This window comes from Papaver somniferum, chromosome 2, assembly GCF_003573695.1.
Source record: "Papaver somniferum cultivar HN1 chromosome 2, ASM357369v1, whole genome shotgun sequence".
Taxonomy (NCBI): domain Eukaryota; kingdom Viridiplantae; phylum Streptophyta; class Magnoliopsida; order Ranunculales; family Papaveraceae; genus Papaver; species Papaver somniferum.
In genome coordinates, this window is record NC_039359.1 from 13,858,621 (window position 1) to 13,881,517 (window position 22,897).

The following is a 22,897-nucleotide window of genomic DNA, read 5'->3' on the forward strand; positions in this document are numbered from 1 at the left end:
CGCTTTTTCAGATTTGAATTAAAATCAAGGGCGATAAAATGACAAGCAAATAAAGAGAATCGGAACTGAGGCAGAAGCTAAGGCAACCAGCCTGATGTGACTACCTTCCTTCTGAGCAGTAAGATGGTGGAACAGAGCAAGTTTACTATTTTCAAATCCCTACATGCACTTATCGAATTTAGTCACTAACTAAACCCTGAAGGCGAGATATGATCTTCTGTTCGCACTCGGAAAGAGAATCGTACTCCTTCACTAGATTATCATATGAAGACTTTAACTGCTTATGCTCCTCCAAGAGTTGGTTCCTATTTACAATAACCTTTATCTTACTCTGAATAATTCTTTCGTTCTCATAATTTATCTTTTTCACCTCTTCATCACGCTGACTCTTCAAGGAGCGACGAGATTCCTCTTGAACAGTGCAAGTCTGCTGCAACTTCAGATTCTGGCGAGTAAACATCGCCTTCTCATTCGCGAATGAGCGTTTTTCATCAGCAAGAGTTCGATTTTCATCTGATAGGGTTCAGTTTCTCACATCAGAACTATATAATAACCCAGAAAGATTGTTTACTTGAGAGCCGAGAAAATCATCTTGATTATAGAGACACAAATTCTCAGTTTTTGGATTATCAATTTGGTCTAACAAATACGAGTGGTTATTGACTAATTGATCGAATTGACTCTGCAACCTCTCATTCTCAACGCGGGCATCCTCAGGAGAGTATTGGTATTCATACCTTTCCATGGCGCTCTTCCGGTTTAAAGCTTTACATATATGCGGACAATTTATGAATTGAAGGCGAGAGTAGAGTAAAATAAACAATACAAGCGAAAGAAGAGTGTGTTAACTCGGAGCTCTTGGTTCTTAGTACGCAGTTCCTCGGCTGCGGTAGTTTCGGACAAAAGATCTCCATTAAGAACAACCACTTCGCCCTGTAGCTTGGAGACTTGATGAGATAGATCTTTGATAATGTGGTTAGACTCATAAATTCAGTTTGTATCAGGCGGAGACGAGATTCCTAAGAGGATGCAACAAGAAAAGGTAAGGAAATGATAAAGCGGAAAATACAGCAGAGGAAATGAGAAACACATACCAAGCGATCAAGGGAAAGATGGATGCTTGGGTCTAGATTGGAGAAAATCTCACATCTGGCTGACTCTTCGGGTGGAGAATCGTATAGAAACTTTGTGAGAATACCGCAAACATTAGATAGATAAGGATAATTGCTAGACGAACCAACGGCTGTACAAATCTTCAACATTGAATCAACCCGGAACTAGTATCCACCAAAACATTTCTTCCAGTGAGAGAAGCCTCGTTAACCAACTGAATGGACGGTGCGACCGTAATAGTGTCTCGCGGAAAACCCGGAATAGTGTCAGTGGATCTGGAGAATACGAAAAGACAGGGTTGATACGATAGGTTAAGACTTCTCTTATCGCCGTTTCTTCCAGAAGATCAATACGAGAAGAGGCAAAATGTGGATACAAAATACCGCTCAACGAATAAGAATGCGAGAAAATCATTACTCAAAGGTGAAAGTAACAAGTCCATTATGTCATTACTGACGAGCGCAATGACGTCACAAGAATCACACTTTAACACAGGCGTGATAGTATCGCTCTCTCAAATCCGAATTAAGGGGCTTTATTACTTTTCCTGCACTCTGTAACCTCCTATAAAAGGAACCTGAGACCATCATAGAAAAGGGAGACCTTTTTGAGAGTTTGTGAGAGAAATTTAAGAGAGAGAAAATTATTTGTTTTCCAAGTTAGGGTTTTTTCAAATTGCATTTGTATTTGTTCATGTTCTTAATAGAATTAACTTAGAGATTCTTCCACCATGTCTTAGATTTATTTGATAATATCACTTGGATGTGGTGGTGGGATTATCCGTAACTACATTCATTTTCTGGCAAGGCACATTTGACAGCTCTAATCTTGACTTCGCATGGTAACTCGGTTCAAATTTTAGATTGAAAGCTTTATTCGTTAGAGAACATGAAGGAATTTATCCAAAGAAGATTAAACAGCGATGTTACAACTTTATTGTCACTGAAATTTTAGTATACAGGATAATGATGCCTTTAGGATCAACAAGAATATATCCAGTACAAACATTTCCAGCTCTACTGCGTGTGATTAACGCTGGCGATATTTTCACGGCACGGTTTGAAATTTGTTATATATATACATAGCAATTAGTGTCATATTTCACTACGATATAGTTACTACTCTTAGATACTAGGATGTCAGCACGTTATGTACAGCCAGTTCGGTCTGAAAAGCCAATTACCATACTTAGCATCGATGGAGGTGGAGTCCGTGGAATTATACCTGCAACAATACTTGCGTTCCTTGAATCCGAACTTCAGGTACTCAAAAAAAAAAACACCCCCACATATTCAAGGTTTTCCTTGCCTACATAAAAATGATTACTCCAACTTTCCTTCAAAATGGAATTATATCTACGGGTTCTACTTCTTCTACAGTATGGTTAATTTTGATTGGAATGAAATTCAAAATATTTGTAATATTCTTACATTTGTTTTAACAAAACAGAAACTCGATGGAAAAGAAGCAAGAATTGCTGATTACTTTGACTTGATAGCCGGCACAAGTACAGGAAGCCTTGTAACAGCAATGCTATCGACTCCCAAGGAAAACAATCGCCCACTATATGCTGCAAAAGACATCTGCCCTTTCTACTTCGGTGAGTGCCCAAAGATATTTTGTGAAGAATCAAAAGTGCATAGGCAAGCTACTAAACGGTACAAATTCCCTTGGTCTGACGATCCAAACTGGCTATCAGAAGTGACATGGAAAAAGATTGCCAGTACAGCATATGTATCGGTCAAATATTTCATGGCGTGGTTACCCACAGTGGTGTTTCATCCTAAATATGACGGAAAATACTTACGGATGATAACGAAGGACATTCTTGGAGGAAGAAAACTGAACGAAACGTTGACGAATGTGCTAATCACGAGTTTTGATATTAAACTTCTCCATCCGATCATTTTCTCCTCTTTTCAGGTCCGTTCGTCCGTTAACATTCTCGACTTTTCATTCTTTCTTCATTTTACTCCTCCCTAAAGTTGTTCACAAATGCAGGCAAAGAGATGCCACCAAGGTCGTATTGCTCTCTGACGTAGTAATTAGCTCATCAGCAGCACCTTATTTTCTCCCCCCACATTTTTTCCGTACCAACACGGCCATATACAACCTCGTTGATGGCGGGGTTGCAGCTAATAATCCTGTAAGTTTTAACAAATTTTATCTAATAGATACTTATGATGCTAGTTTACTAAATCAATTTAACTAATTGAATTTTTCGCAATAATTGCACAGACATTGCTTGCAATACGTGAAGCGACAAAGATAAATGGTAACCAGCAAAACTCATATTATAGTTCTCAAGATTATAGCAAGTACCTAGTTTTGTCTTTAGGCACCGGGTCTGCCAAAAGACAAGGATATGAAGTACAAAAGAGCCAGTGGGGTTTACTTGATTGGTTTGCTAGTGATAAAGGCACTCCTCCATTACTTGATGTCTTCTGTAATGCCATGGATGATATGGTTGATATTTACTTGTCCTTGATCTTCCCAACCCATCTTAACTGTAGCCGAAACTATCTCCGAATCCAGGTACAGTAAGTCAGTATTTTACACATGTATTCAATTCCCATATTCGGTTAAATCAAACAAAAGGTTCCACAAAATGTGATTCAGTACAAACTTTGACAGCGTTATGACAAATATATGTGAACTGAGGCAGGATGACAACATGAAGGCTAATGAAACCTCAACAGATGATTCAAGCATGGAAAATATGTTGAGGTTAGAGAGGATTGGAAAAGCTCTCTTGGAGAAACGAGTTTCAATGACAAACTTGGACACTGGTTTACAAGAACCTGTCCAAGGGGCACGTTCTAATAAAGATGCCTTAATCGAGTAAATTTTCTAACTCAATTTTAACTTCTATCCTTATTGCTCATTAGTTTCCTTCCTTTCTCAACAAGTAATGCATTATAAAAAAAAGATTGAAGCAGTGCATTATAAAATGATGGACAACAGTACATTTAAGTTTTTTTTAATTTACTTCAATCTATATTATTATGCAGATTTTCTGGAAGATTATCAGCAGAAAGGCGACGACGAATGGCCACTGTTAACTATTGATATGTTCGACAGCAACATTAAGAAACCCCAATTATGGAGAGTTTTGGACATTATATATGTCATTATAGGAACCGTACGTCACTGACTCTACCCTAGCAGCCTAGCTAGCTAGCAGTCACCTTACAAAGATAAATAATGCCGTCAAATTGCATTATGTTGTAGGGGAGGATGTTGTCACACCTCTTGAACCTCCACTGACACTATCTAGTTACCATCAAATCAGTCTGAAAGTGTAATTAGGTTTCCTCTTCAGTTATATCCTCATTTTCAAAAAAAGAAACCTTCTTCTGCTGTTGGTGTGGTTGATAAAGTTTTGATAAGGTTTCTTCTTCTGTTGTAAGTGTCGTGTCTTTCTCGGTCTCTTGCAAGAACAAGCACACAACGGTGATGTCATCCACTTTCGAAGAAGGGTAATAACGTTTCCATGCTACAGTGGCTGCTTGCACAATTGTTTGTGCTGCCTCTTCCTTGTTCTTCACCGCCCATATAATTGATGAAACCTCCTCGTTACTAAGGACATCCCACACCTGCAAAAAAAATAAAAAATAAAGTCACATACACAAATTAAAAAAAAAAATGCGAATGAACGCCCAGCTGAGGCAGTTAAAGAATTGCAGTTATCAGAGTAATGGAATCCAGCCAGCTTACTCCATCAGTGGCAAGAACAAGAAACTGATCTTGTATGGTTAAACGCTGGTGTGTTATCTGAGGGATTGCAATTACGCCGTAATCCTTGAGATAGAAGTCTCCAAAAGCTCGTGTCATAGCAAGGCTCATGTACTCCGCGGAGGCTGACCAAACACGATGAACATTTGGTTCATCCTTATTCGGGATAGTCCTTCCCCCGCATTTTCTTATTCTTTCTGCTTCCTCTGCTCAAGCAACAGATTCAAACCAATCATAAACACTATATATGAGTACCTAATATTTGAAATCATAATGAAAAAGAGAGATGTGAATAGAGTTGTGGAGATGACTTACTTGGCAAGTCAGGTTTCTGATCAACAGTTAATTGTACAGCTTTCAGCTCACCATTCTCTGAAAGGGTTCCCATTATTGCCCTTGAATCTCCAAGATTAGCTATTAAAAGATCTTGATCCTGCTCATTAAGTCAACTTCATAAGTTTCTGCATTCTTGAAATGAGAAGGTCTAGTTGCATACTTCAAATTAACAAAAAAAATATTCTTTAAGATTACCTGCTTTAACAAGGTAACTGCAGTAGTCCCACTGCATGAACAATCGAAGTCCTTCTGAAGCTTAAGTTCTCTATCCATAACCTTGAAAGCACCAACACATTCTCTTCTCCATTCGTTAGGCATGTAAGTACTTACTAATTCACTCTCCCCTTCAAACATTCTATAACCCTCTTGCTCTAACAAGAGTTTTGGTAATCTATTTACTACTAATCTACTCCCTTTATGACCATTTACTCCATGCCCATCAAATACTCCAAAGAATTACCCTCCTCCCTTGCCAAATTTCTACAAAACCGAAAAAACCAATATCTGTTAACAAATTATATATAATCTTCAAAATTTGAAGTTTTAGAGATAGAGGGGGAGAGAAAGAGAGACCTTATAAAAGAGTGCAGAATCTTGGTTAACTTCATTGGTACCTTGTTGTGAAAAAACAGAAACCAATGTATTTGATACCTTATGAGATGTATTAGAATTATTATCTTCAATGATTAATACATTTTTTTCATTTTCATTCGTCTTTTGGATCTGTGGAGATGGACCTGATATACACATACCCATACTAATCTATGTGATCAGTTCTAAGAAGATATTGTGAAGTTTTGCTCAACCTTCTTCCCCTCTTTCTCTAAAAGAAGTGGAAATTATAGTAACTTGCAAGAAGTTGAGCATTAGTGCTTGCATCAGCAACTAAAAGGATATTCGATTCTGGAAGCAGTAGTTTACTTAGAACTAGCTCAGGGTCGTCTATGAAAGTTGAAATAACCCAGTTCCAAACTTTTTTAATGACCAAAATGTCAATTTGTTTAGTAGCCCAAGAATCATCAAGCAGGCAATTAGTTACAAAGTCAACTTTCTTTAATAAGAGCTTCCATCAAAGCAAGCTGTTGATAAGACCTTATCAGATGCATAAACTTGCATTTTTGGCTCTTGTTCAGTATCAAAGTGTACCTTTTTCATATGCATACAAGACTTCACCCGTACAAAGTTATTATACAGTGGAGGATGAGGGCCGATTCGCAGAGGGCCGAAGATGATGTTGATGCAATCCAGTAAATTGTGGAGAGAGTCCCGTATTTTAGGTTCCCCATGTCCCGCACCCATTATCTATATCAAGGAAAATTGGAACCTTGTGATTGTAATTCTGTCATGAATGGATCTGAATTAAGCATATACGCCATGGCGCGCGATATGACATCATTTGCTGATAAGAGAAACTAAGACTAAACATATTTTAAGCTCCTAACTTCAAATCATTAACAAAAGTTAGAAGACAAGTTGAGATTAAGACTTAAGTACTCATCGAGCACATAAGCATTACAAAGTTGAAGACAAAGAAACAAATCTTCCAAATATCTTTTTGTTTATTGGAGTGGTACCAAAGAAAAAAATGGGCAACTTCTTTAATTAAATTTGTTTATAAATTAACCCTTTCTTGTAACTAATCTAACTTTGGTACCATTGTACGTAGCTATATACGTAGTCTAATCTGATGATATAGACTAACTATATACTACCAGAACTATATATAAGTAGCTATACTAATTAACTGCTTTTCTGTAGCTTTACTTTACAAAGGGAATACGAAGAGTCATATGCATATACTACTATTAATTAAGTATATAGTTGTTGGGGAGAAAAAAAGGCACTTCATTTCTATCTTAAAGTTGTTACTGTACAACAAACTGAACAACTCCTTTTATAGGGGTAAAAGCATGATGAATTAGAATCTTGATAAAACACGTACATAGGCCGGTGTCATTGATATATTTGGACACCTGTCTTTATGGTGAGTCAGCCACATCAATAGACATATCACATAACATTCTCCCTTGGATGACCACCATTCTATATATGTTGTCTCATTAATACTTTGCCAGAAAAATCCAACCGGGACAAAAACTTGAACGATGGAAGCTTGCTTACGTAACACTCCCCCTTGGGCCACCATTTCTAAGAACGTTGTCTCGTTAAAACCTTACCGGTAAAACCCAGTGGGACAAAACCCGGACGAAGGAAAAAGAGTACAACAAAAATCTTAGAACGGTGTTGGACACGCGTATGCTGCCTCGTTAAAACCTTGACAAGGAAAACCCAGTGGGACAAAAACCTTGGCGAAGGAAAAAGAGTACAGCGCGTTATAGTCCAAAACTCCCCCTGAACAAAACCTCCGTTAATTTGTCTGCTTGTACATGTGGCGCATTCCGATTCCATATACCAACTTCCGAAAAACTTTAGTCGACAGAGACTTGGTGAATAGATCAGCATAATTCTCACAAGATTGTATCTTCTGGATATCAATCTCCTTATTTTTCTGAAGGTGGTGAGAATAAAATAACTTCGGTGAAATGTTCTTTACTCTATCACCCTTGATGTAGCCTTCTTTCATTTTTGCTATGCACGCCGAGTTGTCTTCACAAATTGTCGTTGGTACAATAGTTATGGAAGTCAGACCGCAAGAGCTTCTGATGTGTTCGATTAATGACCGCAACCATACACATTCTCTACTTGTTTCATGGAGAGCAATTATCTCGGAGTGATTCGAGGAAGTCGCTGGGATGCTCTGCTTACAGGAACGCCATGAGATTGCAGTACCGCCAATGGTAAAAGCGTACCCTGTCTGAGAGATTCCTTTGTGCGGATCTGATAGATATCCAGCATCCGTATATCCTGTTATTTGTGGATAGTGTAAAGAATCTTTCGAGTAGAATAAACCCATGTCAGTAGTACCACGAAGGTAACGGAAAATCTATTTTACCCCTGTCCAATGTCTTTTTGTTGGCGCAGAACTATACCTGGCTAATAAATTTACTGCAAAAGAAATATCGGGCCTGGTACATTAAGCTAAATATAATAAAGCCCCAATTGCACTTAAGTATGGTACTTCCGGACCAAGAAGTGTTTCATCCTCCTCTTTAGGACGAAATGGATATCTTTTGGGATCAAGGGATCTTACAACCATTGGGGTGCTAAGCGGATATGTTTCGTTCATTTTAAAACATTTCAAGATTTTCTCTGTGTAAGTGGATTGATGAACAAGAATTCCGCTTTCATAATGCTCAAGTTGTAGGCCAAGACAAAATTTTGTTTTACCGAGATCTTTCATCTCGAACTCCTTCTTTAAGCATTCAATTGCTTTGGAGAGTTCACCAGGAGTTCCGATTAAATTGATGTCATCTACATATACAACTATTATTGCAATTCCAGATTCTGTCTTTTTAATAAATACACATGGTCAAATAGGATTGTTTACATATCCCTCTTTTATTAGGTATTCACTGAGGCGATTATACCACATTCGCCCGGATTGTTTCAATCCATATAGAGCTCTATTTAATTTTAGTGAATACATATGACGTGGTTTCCCTTCAGGTAATTTGAATCCTTCCGGAAGTTTCATATAAATATCTGTATCTAGCTTGCCATATAGATACGCAGTGACCACGTCCATTAGATGCATGTCAAACCTTTCATAGACTTCCAGACTAATTAAATATCGAAAGGTAATTGCATCCATAACAGGGGAGTATGTCTCTTCATAGTCAATCCCAGGTTTTTGTAGGAAACCCTTTGCCACTAGTCGTGCTTTATAGCGAACGACTTCATTTCTCTCATTACGCTTTCTTACAAACACCCATTTGTAATCTACAGGATTCACATTTTCTGGTGTCTGTATTGGGCGCCCAAAAACGTTGCGTTTAGAGAGAGATTCCAATTCATCTTGGATTGCCACTTTCCATTTAGGCCAGTCGTCTCTTTGTCGACATTCTTCTATAGAGTGTGGTAATATCATCATTATCTGTGGCGATTTCAGTAGCTACTGATAATGAAAATATATTGTCGACAATTATTGTATTACGATCCCACACTTCTCTGTCGCATGCATAATTTATGGAAATTTCCTCATTCACAGGTACCTGTGTCTCAGCGGAGACTTTATTCTCTTCAGGAGGTTCATCAGAGAAAGTGGATCGTTCTTTGATTGTCTCTTCAGGAGCACTATCTGTACCCTCTTCAGGAGCACTACCTTTGATTGAGAAGGATTGTCTCTTCCTCTTTCGAGGGACAGAATATTTTGAACCAATTGGTCGTCCACGCTTCAGGCGTGGCTTTGATGACTCGTTTGCCGCTGGGCTCCCAATTTGTCCCGTCGGTACATCAATCCGAGCTGGAGCATTTCTAGCAGGCACATAGGATTTTGTAATTCGACCAATATCAGTAAATGCATCAGGCATTTGGTTTGCAATATTTTGCAGATGTATAATCTTTTGCACCTCAATTTCAGATTGATTAGTGCAAGGGTCAAGATGAGACAGACTTGGTGTGTACCAAGATATTTCACGCCGTTCTTTTGACATCTTATAATCTCCCCCTAACGGCGGGAAAAGTGTCTCATCAAAATGACAATCTGCAAATCTGGCTGTAAAGACATCACCTGTTAAAGGCTCTAAATACCTTATAATATACGGTGAATCAAAACCAACATAAATACCAAGGAGACGTTGTTGACCGAATTTAGTGCGTTATGGTGGTGCAATAGGCACATAAACAACACAACCAAAGACACGTAAGTGCGAAATATCTGGTTGCTTCCCCAAGACAAGTTGTAGAGGGGAGTATTGATGGCTAGCAGTTGGTCGAAGTCGGACTAAAGCCGCTACGTGCAAAATAGCATGTCCCCATGCAGAAACTGGTAATTTAGTCCTCATAAGCATGGGTCGAGCAACCAACTGAAGATGCTTTATAAAAGACTCAGCTAATCCATTCTAAGTGTGCACATGTGCTACAGAATGCTCGACATCAATACCAACTGAAAGGCAATAAGCATCAAAAGCCTTAGATGTAAATTCACTAGCGCCATCAAGCCGAATGGACTTAATAGGAAAGTCCGGAAAATGGGCTCGCAACCGAATAATTTGGGCAAGCAGTCTGGCAAATGCAACATTACGTGTTGATAATAAGCAGACATGAGACCATCTAGCAGATGCGTCTATCAATACCATAAAGTATTGAAATGGTCCACAGTGTGGGTGGATAGGCCCACAAATGTCACCATGTATCCTCTGTAGGAATGTTGGTGACTCAATAATAACTTTGGTTAAGGATGGTTTTATAACCAGTTTTCCTAGGGAACAAGCAACACAATTCATATCCTTAGTTAACAAAAGCTTTTGGTTTTGTAACGGATGTCCATGAGCATTTTGTATTATTCTACTCATCATGGTAGAACCTGGGTGTCCAAGCCGGTCATGCCAAAGCTTGAATAATTCAGGGTCATTAAACTTCTGGTTAATGACAATATGAGATTCGACTATTCGAATTCTCGTAAGATATAACCCAGAAGAGATGGCCTTAAGCCTCTCCACAACGTGCTTCTGGCACGAGGCAGATGAAGTAATATACAGGTACTCCATATTATGCTCATCCGTTGTTTCAAGGTGGTAACCATTACGCCGAATATCTTTAAAACTCAACAGATTCCTTTGGGATCTGGTAGAATATAAGGCGTCTTCAATAATTAATTTTGTACCTCCTGATAGAATGATACACGCTCTTCCGGAGTCGTCTATCATATTACTCGAACCCGAAATGGTATTCACATTACCTTTAAACCTCTTCAAGTTTATAAAATATTTATGGGTTCGAAAAATTGTGTTTGTTGTTCCACTGTCAACCAAACAAACATCTCCATCGTCCATTTTGGATAGATTACTTCTGGAATCCATATCCTTCAACACAAATAGACGAGAGAAAATTAAACAACAATACTACCAAAATGTCCACTTATATTATACCAAAAAAATGTGGTATACATCACCAAAAAGGACACACCCAAAATTACAACAAGAGAAAAAAAAATACAGAAAACACAAGGAAATATACTGCAGGGCATAAGGAAGAAACAATTCTACAGCTCATCAAAAGAAAACTGACTAGGCTCGCCACTTTCAAGGTCGACGAGATAATCAGATACATCCAAGTGGGTATCACTGGTACTGGGGGCAGTGGCTTCAATTAAATTTGCTTCTATGTCTTCGGCAGGTCGCTTCAGGGACGCCTGATAGAGCCTAACAAAATGTTCTTGCGTACGACAGGTACGCTGCCAGTGATCAGTTAAGCCACACCGATAGCAAACACTTTTCTGAGGAGGTTGACTAGAAGAACCCTTTCCCTTTTCTTGCTTCGGTTCCTTTGGTTCCGCAATTTTTAGCGGCCGTTGGTACGGCTGGTAACGGACACCCTTTCCTCGTTCATTTTTGTGGCCCCCACGTTGGTTTCCTTTACCATTTCCATGTTTTCCTTTGTTACCATGATTATTTCCTCGTCTAAAATGTGTAGCAGCGTGTGCTTCAGGCACCGCTGCGGAACCAACAGGACGAGTTTCATGGTTTCTTAACAAAAGCTCATTATTCTGCTCTGCAATCAACAAACAGGAAATTAGCTCGGAATATTCTGTAAATTTACGCTCTCGATATTGCTGCTGCAGGAGCACATTCGAGGCATGAAAAGTTGTAAATGTTTTCTCTAACATTTGTTCGTCAGTGACATTTTCCCCGCACAATTTTAATGTCGAGGTAATTTTAAATAGAGCAGAATTATAAGCTGCCACTGATCGAAAATCTTGCAGCCGCAAGTTCAACCAATCATTCCGAGCTTTTGGAAGTACGACCAACTTCAGGTGGTCAAACCGTTTTTTCAGACAGTTCCATAAAATAAATGGATCTTTAACTGTCAAATATTCCCTTTTTAAATCATCATGGAGATGATGGCGAAGGAAAATTAGAGCCGTAGCGCGGTCCTGGTTGGACGCGTTGTTTCCTTCCGTAATAGTATGTCCGAGGCCTTTAGCTTCCAAATGAAGCTCGGCATCAAGTGCCCAAAAAATATAATTATTTTCTGAGATGTCAAGACCTGCGAATTCGAGTTTCGTTAGATTTACCATTTAAGAAAAGTATTCAAAGGAACAACAACTATCTATACTCCCTGTATTTTAGTTGTTGAACAGTAGTAGCTTGGCCGTCGAGCGTCGGGAACGATTCGTGCTGATAACGTCTTGTAACTAATCTAACTTTGGTACCGTTGTACGTAGCTATATACGTAGTCTAATCTGATGATATAGACTAACCATATACTACCAGAACTATATATAAGTAGCTATACTAATTAACTACTTTTATGTAGCTTTACTTTACAAAGGGAATACGAAGAGTCATATGCATATACTACTACTAATTAAGTATATAATTGTTGGGGAGAAAAAAAAGGCACTTCATTTCTATCTTAAAGTTGTTACTGTACAACAAACTGAACAGCTCCTTTTATAGGGGTAAAAGCATGAAGAACTAGAATCATGATAAAACACGTACATAAGCCGGTGTCATTGATATATTTGGACACCTGTCTTTATGGTGAGTCAGCCACATCAATAGACGTATCACATAACACCCTTTGATTTCTTTCTTTTGTCTTTGGAATATTTGATTCAAGTGGGTTTTTTCTAATAACTTTAGATTAAATTACTGAAGTATCAGATTTCGATATGTGGTCTGAAAAGTCATGCATTGGCAACAGCACGTTAAGAAATGCATATCATATTAATATATATAAGTAGCAGAGTCCGAAGCATGATAAGCAATGTATGCAGATTATTTCTTGGTACAAATTAAGCTAGTCATCTTGATAAGAACCAACTCCTTATATTCAAAGTCCAATCAACACAGATAAGAAAAAACTACACGAAAATATAACCATGTCACCCTCTTCTTTCTTGTACAATAATAATTAAGAAATAGGTATATTCTCTTTGTAATTCGGAATAAGATTCAGTTCAAGTACAGAATTGGACTTGTACTTGTTTGTAAGGAAGGAACTTACGGATACAAACATCACCTTCAACACATCCTTGTTGTGTGTGACTAGGGATGATAATAACGCACAGAACAGACAGAATAGTAAACGTGAGCCTCCCTAACAACTCTATTAAAAAAAAAAAGATTTACAGATCCGGAGAACATAGCACATCACCAGGCATAGTACAGGAGCCGGACTATTCCATAAGAGGAAGCAAAAAGTAAATAAAGGTCAGACTTGAAAGCTTGCCCCAAGCCTAGGGCGATTAATTTAAATTTCTATCTAAAGCTAAAACTTGCCAAGATCTGATCTGCCTTGATGCCTTCAACTTTCAACTTTCATCTTTCTGATCCTCTTAGGTTGAGTGGGTGATGATGGACCATCTGACGGTCTTCCAGGACCCTGTAAAACAAAATTGAAAAGAGATAGAGAAGGCCTGTGTCAGGAGAAGAGACCTACACAAAAACAATACCACAGAAAAATGTAAAGCAGAGCAAAAGATTAGGCACGCACCTTGCGCTTATGATCTCGTTTGACAACTCTATCCCCTGAAATTGCGAAAGCAAAAATGAGTCTCTAAAACTGCAAAATGATATATAACTTGGACATGCAAAAACCTAATGCATATGAGTGTTACCTCCAAAACTAGCTGAATCAGTAAGAAATTGTCGGTCATAATCACCAGGTCGATAAGAACGCTGTTTCACAATTTTAAGATATCCAGATATCAGGCAAGATATATGTTCGCGGATAAATCAAAACAATTCCAAAGTTGCAGATTTTAGCAAAACAATATCGAGATAAGCAACTTCGTCTTACTCAAGCTAAAACAATATCAACTTCAAAATTTGATTATAAGTATAGAAGAAGGCCCCAGAATCCTTGCCTTAGGTGTGCCTGGTGTCTCGGAATATGAACCTTCACGGTGAGACGAAGCTTCAGCCTCCTTGTATTGCAACTGAATATCAAAGCACAAAGACAACAAGAATACCCAGTAAGAAAATAACAATACCAAGAGAAGCAGGAAAACATACACAATGGGAGAAGCAGTGGGAAAATAAACTAATGTTGAATATCATAAAACAAGAACCTGTTTTTGAAGGTTAAGTAATGTGAGAATTTCTCTTCGCAATTCAAGATGCTCAGCACAGACAGCTTTTGTAAAGACCTTTGGCTTTAGATTAACCTGAAAAGTGAAACCAATATCTGTCAAGCAAAGAAATTTGACTTCACAGTTATGCTTGAGCTGATTATACTTAAACCTAAAACCCAGTGAGGTTCGACAAGCTTGTCAGAATTATTAAATAATTTTACATATCATAAGAAGTTATAGTTAGCAGAAGAAAACAAACCCCGAGTTCCTCTATAGTTTGTTCAACTCGCTTGCTAGTTCTGAGTCCAGCAGATGTGTTTGCAACTTGCACCATTTGGTCAAAAGCATTTGTTCTCAAGAACACACGAAGCTGAAATTTCACAAATCAGTCATATCGAATGGAAAGATGGGGATTGCCAAAATGGGGTAGTGATCAGAAAACTGAAGTAATTATGAGCCATAACTCAGAAAGGAACTCTACACTTACCATTCGGAGTGAAGCCGGAGTAGATGTAATATCTGCAAAAGTTGTTGACGCTACAACAGCTGAGCCTGGTATATGAGTGTCTGAAGATGGTGATAAATCAATAGCAGTCATACCCCTTTCATTGCTGTCTGCAGTAGCATAAGTGGCCTTCGCCAACTCAGCAGCTTCAGCTTCCTGGAATAACAACAAAAAGGAAAAAAATGATTACTAGTGCATATTTTAACCCCGAATATTAGCAAATACTTTGAAATCATAAAAACCATTTGAAGCTGTGAACCCTCGAATATTAGCAAATACTTGAATTCATAAAAACTATTTAAACTTTTCAACCTTAACCAAGTTAAAAAAAAAAAAAGAGTGAGATCACACTGAAAAACTTGTACCTTTGCAATTATACGAGATTCGGTTATTCGTTTTGCCTCAGCAAGAACCTGGGAAATGCAGATAATAAGTGTTAAAGTAATCGAAAGTCGAAGAAATCGAAAGTAGCCAGAAATGATTTCAATACCGATTATCATAAGATAAGGATAAAATTTATTATATTTGCACCTCAGCATCTTTGCGCTCTTGATGTTTTGTCTGAGAGAGAACCATCGACAATGCACGCTTGCGATCAATCTCGTGTTGAATATTGTAAGGGTCCTACAAAGATAAATGAGAACTTAGAACTGATAACGACACAGAGACAGTACCACTAGACCACTTTTCCGGTCTTCCCCTTTTTTCTGACTACTGCATTAAATTCATGAGGAGTTTAAATCTAATTTCACCCTATATTTATGCAGGTGCCTCATGCCCACATGATCTAGGATGCTTTTCTATCCAATAAAGTGAGTACAAAATGATAAAAAGATTTAGTTGAACAGCTAGGGATATTATCTGTCTGACGTTTGCACATTTAAGATTTTGCAACTTAGAGGACGAATAAGTCTAGAGTAAACAGCTGAACTGAGCTATAAGCGTACTGAGGTTTTAGACATTGTTCACTTGATTCCCAATTGTAGTCCTGAAGAGCTAAAAATGTTGGCAATTTTTTTGTCATGCTAATACAGAAATGAGTAATGTTAGAAAACACATAGAAGATTATACCTAATATTAAGAATATGGCATGGTTTGCAAGAATATAAAAATTAACGTCCATCCAGAATTTTTAACCACCTTGACAAGATGATGACCAGAAACTTCACCAGGAGAAGCAGCTCTGGCAACCACAATAGCACGAGAAACTGTAGAAAACAATGACAAGTGAAATTCAGTCAGTAGACAATTTATGCTTGGTACAAAGTACTACAGTCACCACGTGTTATTAAATAATTGAATTCCTCATTTGCCAAAAACATGTAGAACGAGGAAGCTATCTGGTAGTATGGGCTTTTGGGGATTAGACATGTGCTAATAGAACCAGGAGAAAATTTGCTAGCAGAAACCTAATTCTCAACTCATAAACCTATGCCTGTTTACGAAGACAGGTATCAGCAATTTTGAGCTTCCAGCAAAAAACTGAAGTGCAATACTAGTATGATACACTTAAGCAATTATAAGTTCATACTATGATAACCTCGATAGAGACAAATATACCAGCATAATAGCGATTCTTCAATTGCTCCACCGTCCGGCTTGATGGAAACCTGTCAGCTATTACAATAAAGCGCAGATCGAACCGGTCACACAGGTCAAATAGTTGATCAGTCTCTTCCTTGGTCCACGACTGAAATAGCACAAACAGACAGGAAATAATAGTATGTTATTAGGAATGTATTCGCAGAACCCATTAACAGTAAAAAAAAGGCTCACTTACAATTAAAATTTTAAACGAATGTCCCAAAATAGCTGTGCTAACAAATAGGAAGATGCAAATTTTAATTTGTACCTACAGGATCATTCATGTACTTTTCATATTCCTCATCTGTGTACTTAACAACTCCAACAGACTACAACCATATCAAGACAAAAGGCATATGTTAGATTATTGGATTAAGAAACGCAACAAGACCAACTAGACAAAGAAAGCAAAATCACTGTATATTACAGACCAAATAAAACTAGGGTAGCATAGCATAGCAAGTTAAGTCACTCACCTTGTTATACTTGGCAAACGAATAATCATCTGTTGGCGGAATACCGTTCACAACTTTAACCTGACAATGCACAGAACCAATTACCCATCAGACAACTCAAAAAATCAAGCATTTCTTTTGCTTCCACTTAATTGAGAAACACACAGAACATACCCAATGATAAAGTTGCAAATTATCTTTTCTAGCCGAAGACGTAAATGCAAGCCATTGCCAACTAATCTACACACAAAATACCAGGAATATTGTCAGAAAACTCCACCACAACTTGAAAAACACAACTCTAAACACTGAAATACACAATTTTTAACCACGAAAATGTAACCTTTTCTTTCTCTGCTTGAGATTTTCGCTTCAAATGTGATGGGTCAAAAGAGGGCATTAATGGTGCCAAACCACCTGTGAGAGCATAAACCTGGAAAATCCAAACACAACAGAAATTTACAGTTAAAGACTCAAAATTTACAAAATAAATAAATAAATGGGGACGGGGAGGGAGAAATTCGACCTCTCTCGAAACGCCATCAGGTTTCCTTTGAGAATCTTTTGGAGGTCTAGTTTTCTTCTCTTGGTTAGTACCAAATGGAATTTTAGGTAGCCCTAGAATATCTTTCGCATCCATGGGACAAAATTAGGGTTTGTTTCGAACTTCACGAAAAACAAAAATTAGGGTTTCTATTCATTCGACTCGTGATTGGATAATGAATTTTGAATAAATAAGATGTCGCCAAACTCCAGATAGGGTTTTGTTTCCCGCGTAAGATTCTTAACAGTTTGGGGATCGAGATTTTAAGGGTGTTCTTCTTTTTTAAAGCGGGAACGAATCCGAGCTCTGACTAGTTATTTTTCAAGCTACTATACTATCAGATGATGAAAAAATAGAACCTATATATTTAAGATATACTCCTTATTTCTTTCATTGTTTTTAATAGAACTCCTCATAATTTCACATAATTTTAGTAAAGTACTTCCTTGAATTTGGTCAACATTGTTGACTGCCTCTGGAAACTGTATTTGTTCTGGATCTTCTGAGAATGCAGCAAAGACTAATGGATGTGATGTGCTTATGTTCAGTATCTCATCTCTCGAACACGGAGACTGATTAAGATATCATCAAATGGCATTGTAGATAATAATCATTTGATTACTAGAATGATGTCTTGTAACAGGAGATGTTTTATTTCATGTCATAAATTTCATACACAAGAATCAGTAATATTGGTTCTCGCCCTGGTATTTTTCATTCAACGTACAGCACTTCAGTATTTACACTTTATATGGAACTTGAATTCAGTTAAGTTACTGCAGAAATCACCTTGGATGCTGGTAAGCGTCAGAGACAAAATGATTAATCAGTCTCTCGAACTCAGTTGAGCTTTCTTATAGTGGCTCCTTGTATGCTGGTAAAAGTCAGGGAAGAAATGATTGAAACATATCTTCTAGATTATCTCCAAGTATGCAGAGCTTTCTTATGATGGCTTTTATTCAAGTTCCGTCTTGCATATCGTACAATAAGTGATCTTCCATTGAAACTTCACACGATCCATTCATATGCTGAGCAAGACTTTCTAACTCTGCATAAACCAATTCAATGTCTTCGCAACTGATTTTATCACCAACAAAGAAACTATTAACTTGATTTCTCACTTCTATCCAACTCCTAGCTGCTTCTTTATTGTTCATTCCCATTCCTCTCATTAGTTTCCTCATTTTCGCAAATTCTTCCCAATTTCCATCAGCAGCGTAGATATTTGACAGTAATACGTATGTTTCAGCCCCATTTGGCCTCAAGTCCAATATTTTCTTACCAGCTAATCCTCCCAAATATGAAGTTCCATAAGCTTTACAAGCTCCAAGAAGTGCACCCCAAACTGACTCATCGGGTTTGAACGGCATTTTTCGAATCAGTTGGTAGACCTCTTTAACTCTGCCCGCACGTCCAAGAAGATCCACAACACACCCGTAAATCTCCTGGTTTGCTTTAATGGAATAATCAGTAACCATTGACTTGAAATACTTCAAACCTTCATCCACAAGTCCTGAGTGGCTACAAGCACTTAAAATACCCAGGAACACAACCTGATCTGGTTTTACACCTGACTTGACCATTTTATCAAACAGTCCAATAGCTTCATTTGCATAACCATGTATGCGTTCGTCATTGAAGTCCAGGAAATGAGATTTCTTCTGGGCATCTCAGTGAAAACCCTACAAGAATCTTTCAGATTTCCACATTTCGCATACATATCTATTAGCGCATTAGCAAGAGCTATATTGGTTTCTAGGCCTCTCCGAAGAATTCCACCATGGATTTGTTGCCCGCAATTCCAAGATGCTAAATTAGCACAAGCAGCTACAGCAGTTGTAAATGTAAAGCAATTTTGGTTCAAACCTTGTGAAACCATCTGAGAAAACAAATGAAGAGACCGTAAAGATCCACATCTTTCATACCCGGCAATCAATGTGTTCCACGTTATCAAATCTCGTGCCCGCATATCAAGAAAGTGTGTGTATGCTTCAGATAAGCAATTGCATTTACAGTACATGTCTACTAAAGAATTACCGACAGGGAGACTTGAATTGAATCCGTGTTTGACAACGGCTGCATGAATCTGCTTGCCGAACTTTTTCAACTTAACTGAAGCACAAGCTCTGACTGCTATTGAACAACTATATGGGCTCAGTTCTACTTCCTCCTGCTGCAAAGTGTAAATAAGACGAGAATAAACACAAATTACGTTTATACTTAAAAGTACAGAAAGTTTACAGAGCAACGCTGGGATGGAGACTCGCGAGGGGCCAGGCCTATAGGGCTATCATATTCACAATCCCCATCCACCCTGACAAAATCCCTATCCATGACCATTAACAAACACCACGACAACAGATAATCAAAACGCAACAGGTAAATATTTAAATTCAAGGAAGTGTATTATATCTGACTTGCGCCTGGATCATCAAAAAACAAGTGTGACTTGAAAATTACCTTCAACATTTGTTGAAAAATTCCAAGGCCAGTCAAGCCATCTCCTCTATCAGTAAACCTAGCAATCATAGTAGTCCATCCAACAACATTTTTCACTTTAATCCCTTGAAATACCATGCATGCATAATTCATGTTATGACTACATGTAGCATACATATCCAAGAGTACATTTTCAACATACATACATCCATCAATACCGCACTTAATAGCTAAACCATGAACCATCCTCCCACGATAACAACATTCTAATTCTCTGCAAACTTTCAAAATGCTTGAAACTGCATAGCCATTTGGGTAATTCCTTCGTTAATTATCTCAATAAAAACTAACCATGCTTGATTATACTCATAGCAAGATGCATATGCATTAATCATAGCCGTCCATGAAACTACATCTCTATCAGGCATTTCATCAAACAATGTACGTGCTTGTTTAAGTAAACCTTTTCTACCGTAAGATATAATAAGGTTTGTTGATAAAACTTGCTGTTTGATTTGTAAAGTCCGTGGGTTTATCATTGATTTGGTTGTGAATTTAACTAGAGATATGATCTGATGGTATTGATGGGATGAGGGTAGTAGTTTTCTGATATTCATGCTTTGTATGTCATCAATATCCGTTCAGGCGAGAAGATGCTATTATCTTTGTATAAAACAAGTATCCCGCACGTGCTATGCACGTGCTTCCCCTTGCAGCCACACTTCGCATAAAAATCAATATTCCCTTGATGACAATCTCTCCGCGTGACCCACTGTTTTTTACAATCTGTTATAATCGGTTTTTAGGCCTAGACTCTAACAACACGTTTCTTTTTTCCTCTATATAGATGTTTACCTCTATATCTATATAAATATCACTATATAATTTCTCTTAAAATCATGTTTATTTGACCATTATCTAACAACTCTATATTATGTAGTCAATTTTATATATTTCTCATTTTACCCTTATAATATTCAAAAAATTCATGAATATCCATTACAACCAAAGATGTTCAAAAATTCCAAAAGGAAAAAAATGTATTAGAAAATACAACCAAAGATGTTCACTTTTACTGAAACGGAGCGAAAGTATAACTTTTTTCTGAAACGGGGTAAAAATATCACTTTTTCTGAAACGGATCAAAAATATCACTTTATCTGAAACGGCGAAAGTATCACTTTATCTGAAACGGGCGAAAGTATCACTTTATCTGAAACGGGCGAAAGTATCACTTTTTCTGAAACGGAAAAAAAAATCACCTTTTCTGAAACGGAAAAAAAATCACCTTTTCTGAAACAGGGCAAAAATCACTTTTTCTGAAACGGGGCAAAAACATAACTTTTTCTGAAACAGAACGAAAATATCACTTTTTCTGAAACGGGGCAAAAATTTCACTTTTTCTGAAACAGGGCAAAAATATCACTTTTTCTGAAACATGGAAAAAATCACTTTTTCTGAAACGGAGCAAAAATATCACTTTTTCTGAAACGGCGCGAAAGTATCACTTTTTCTGAAGCATGCGAAAGTAACACTTTTTCTGAAACGGGGCGAAAATATCACTTTTTCTGAAACGGCGTGAAAGTATCACTTTTTCTGAAACGGGGGAAGTATCACTTTTTCTGAAACGGGGCTAAAGTGTCACTTTTTCTGCAACGGAGCAAAATATCACTTTTTTCTGAAACAGCGTGAAAATATCCCTTTTTCTGAAACGGGCGAAAGTATCACTTTTTTTGAAACATGTAAAATTTTAGATTTTAAATTAAGAAATTATTTTTGGACATTATAAGTTTGTTCGAGGATATATTAGTCATTTGAAGGTTTAATAGAGGTAGAGGCTCAAAGATAACACCTCATTGGTGCTATTTGATTTCCTCTATATAGATAGAGATTTGCCTCTATCTTTGTAGAGGTAGTGAAAAAAACAAACGCCGAATAAATGGGACCCACCACTATATAGAGGCTAATAGAGGTTAGTCTCTACATAGAGGAAAAAACAAACATGATGTAAGTCTATATTCATTTTTTAGTTTTATCATTTTAGCCTCATTTTATTTTGAAAGCATTTTTGATAAAGCTTTAAAATTAAGGACAGTATTGAATTTTGAAATTTTACAGCTTCGTTATTGTTCATGTACTGTAGCAAAGGGAGTTCCCTTTATATATAGTAATAGATCTCTATTTTTATTTTTTTCAATCACTATACGTATATGGGACGAAGTAAATACGACTATCTCGTGTAACGATACGAGGGACGGCACGCCACGGATATATATTATATAAATTCCAGTATAATTATGTAGATGTTGAAAGGAAAATATAGAGAAGAGAAAGACAATATTTATTAGATATCAATATAGTATCACATAGGAATGAAGCAAATGATAGCCGCATCTACTCTCTCCACGATGGTTCTCTCTCTTCAAAAATTAATTTTTTTTTTGTAGTTTTTTTAAACTCACTTGCATGGCTGAGTAGTTTTTTTTTAATACGAACGGAGAAGTTTTATTTATTAAGAAGGTAATACATATAAATTAAGTCTGGAACAATAACTATATTTAACCAAGGGGGATGATCAACCTCCCACTCTTTTGAAACTGATAAAGAGAAAGCATGTTTTACTAAAAAGTCTGCAACATTGTTTGCATCTCTATGCACATGATTACACTCCCAGAATTCAAAATTATTTAAGAAATAACGATAATCGTGGATGATGTTTAAGTTAATCCAGTTAATCGCATTTTCCTTTCTATTTATGGCATTGACCACCCTCTCGCTATCTCCATCCAAGTGGATTTTTGCGAGTCCTTTGTCTATTGCCCATCTGATCCCTGCTAAAGCAACTAATGCCTCCGCCTGTTCCGGATTTATTGCTGATTCTGGAGCACTTCTAGCTCCATTGGAAGCACCTGCATAGTTTCTCAATATTAGGGCCACTCCTGATTTCCATTGAATTTACAGAAAGCAGCATCAAAATTTATCTTAGAAACAATGTTACTTGGAGCCTTCCAAACACGAGTACATGGATTATGCTTAGAATTATTGTT

At 37.4% G+C, this 22,897-nt stretch overlaps 4 protein-coding genes and 1 pseudogene across 4 annotated transcripts; 1 reads left to right on the forward strand and 4 right to left on the reverse strand.

The window, feature by feature from the left end:
- The first annotated feature begins 2,233 nt into the window (after positions 1–2,233).
- LOC113346957 (patatin-like protein 2) lies at positions 2,234–5,116 on the forward strand. The gene is made up of 6 exons (XM_026590518.1): positions 2,234–2,375; positions 2,563–3,044; positions 3,121–3,259; positions 3,352–3,648; positions 3,779–3,954; positions 4,125–5,116. Exons 1-6 carry the CDS (start codon positions 2,250–2,252, stop codon positions 4,180–4,182), a joined length of 1,278 nt encoding a protein of 425 aa, XP_026446303.1. The 5' UTR covers positions 2,234–2,249; the 3' UTR covers positions 4,183–5,116.
- LOC113350666 (probable protein phosphatase 2C 72) lies at positions 4,419–5,745 on the reverse strand. The gene is made up of 4 exons (XM_026594799.1): positions 5,380–5,745; positions 5,164–5,281; positions 4,831–5,054; positions 4,419–4,709 (listed from the first exon to the last, which is right to left on the reverse strand). The coding sequence occupies exons 1-4, from the start codon at positions 5,536–5,538 to the stop codon at positions 4,419–4,421; spliced, it is 792 nt and encodes a 263-aa protein (XP_026450584.1). The 5' UTR covers positions 5,539–5,745.
- A 5,542-nt stretch (positions 5,746–11,287) lies between these two features.
- On the reverse strand, positions 11,288–12,322 carry LOC113350667. The gene has a single exon (XM_026594800.1). The coding sequence runs from the start codon at positions 12,320–12,322 to the stop codon at positions 11,288–11,290; it is 1,035 nt and encodes a 344-aa protein (XP_026450585.1).
- A 779-nt stretch (positions 12,323–13,101) lies between these two features.
- Positions 13,102–17,735, reverse strand: LOC113346958 (SWR1-complex protein 4-like). Its single transcript, XM_026590519.1, has 16 exons — positions 17,394–17,735; positions 17,211–17,300; positions 17,042–17,107; positions 16,889–16,948; positions 16,685–16,741; positions 16,389–16,518; positions 15,969–16,036; positions 15,360–15,452; positions 15,194–15,241; positions 14,811–14,984; positions 14,583–14,693; positions 14,321–14,416; positions 14,117–14,188; positions 13,868–13,928; positions 13,744–13,778; positions 13,102–13,632 (listed from the first exon to the last, which is right to left on the reverse strand). Exons 1-16 carry the CDS (start codon positions 17,505–17,507, stop codon positions 13,555–13,557), a joined length of 1,353 nt encoding a protein of 450 aa, XP_026446304.1. The 5' UTR covers positions 17,508–17,735; the 3' UTR covers positions 13,102–13,554.
- Positions 17,736–18,067: 332 nt separating this feature from the next.
- On the reverse strand, positions 18,068–20,477 carry LOC113352977 (annotated as a pseudogene).
- Between the last annotated feature and the right edge of the window lie 2,420 nt (positions 20,478–22,897).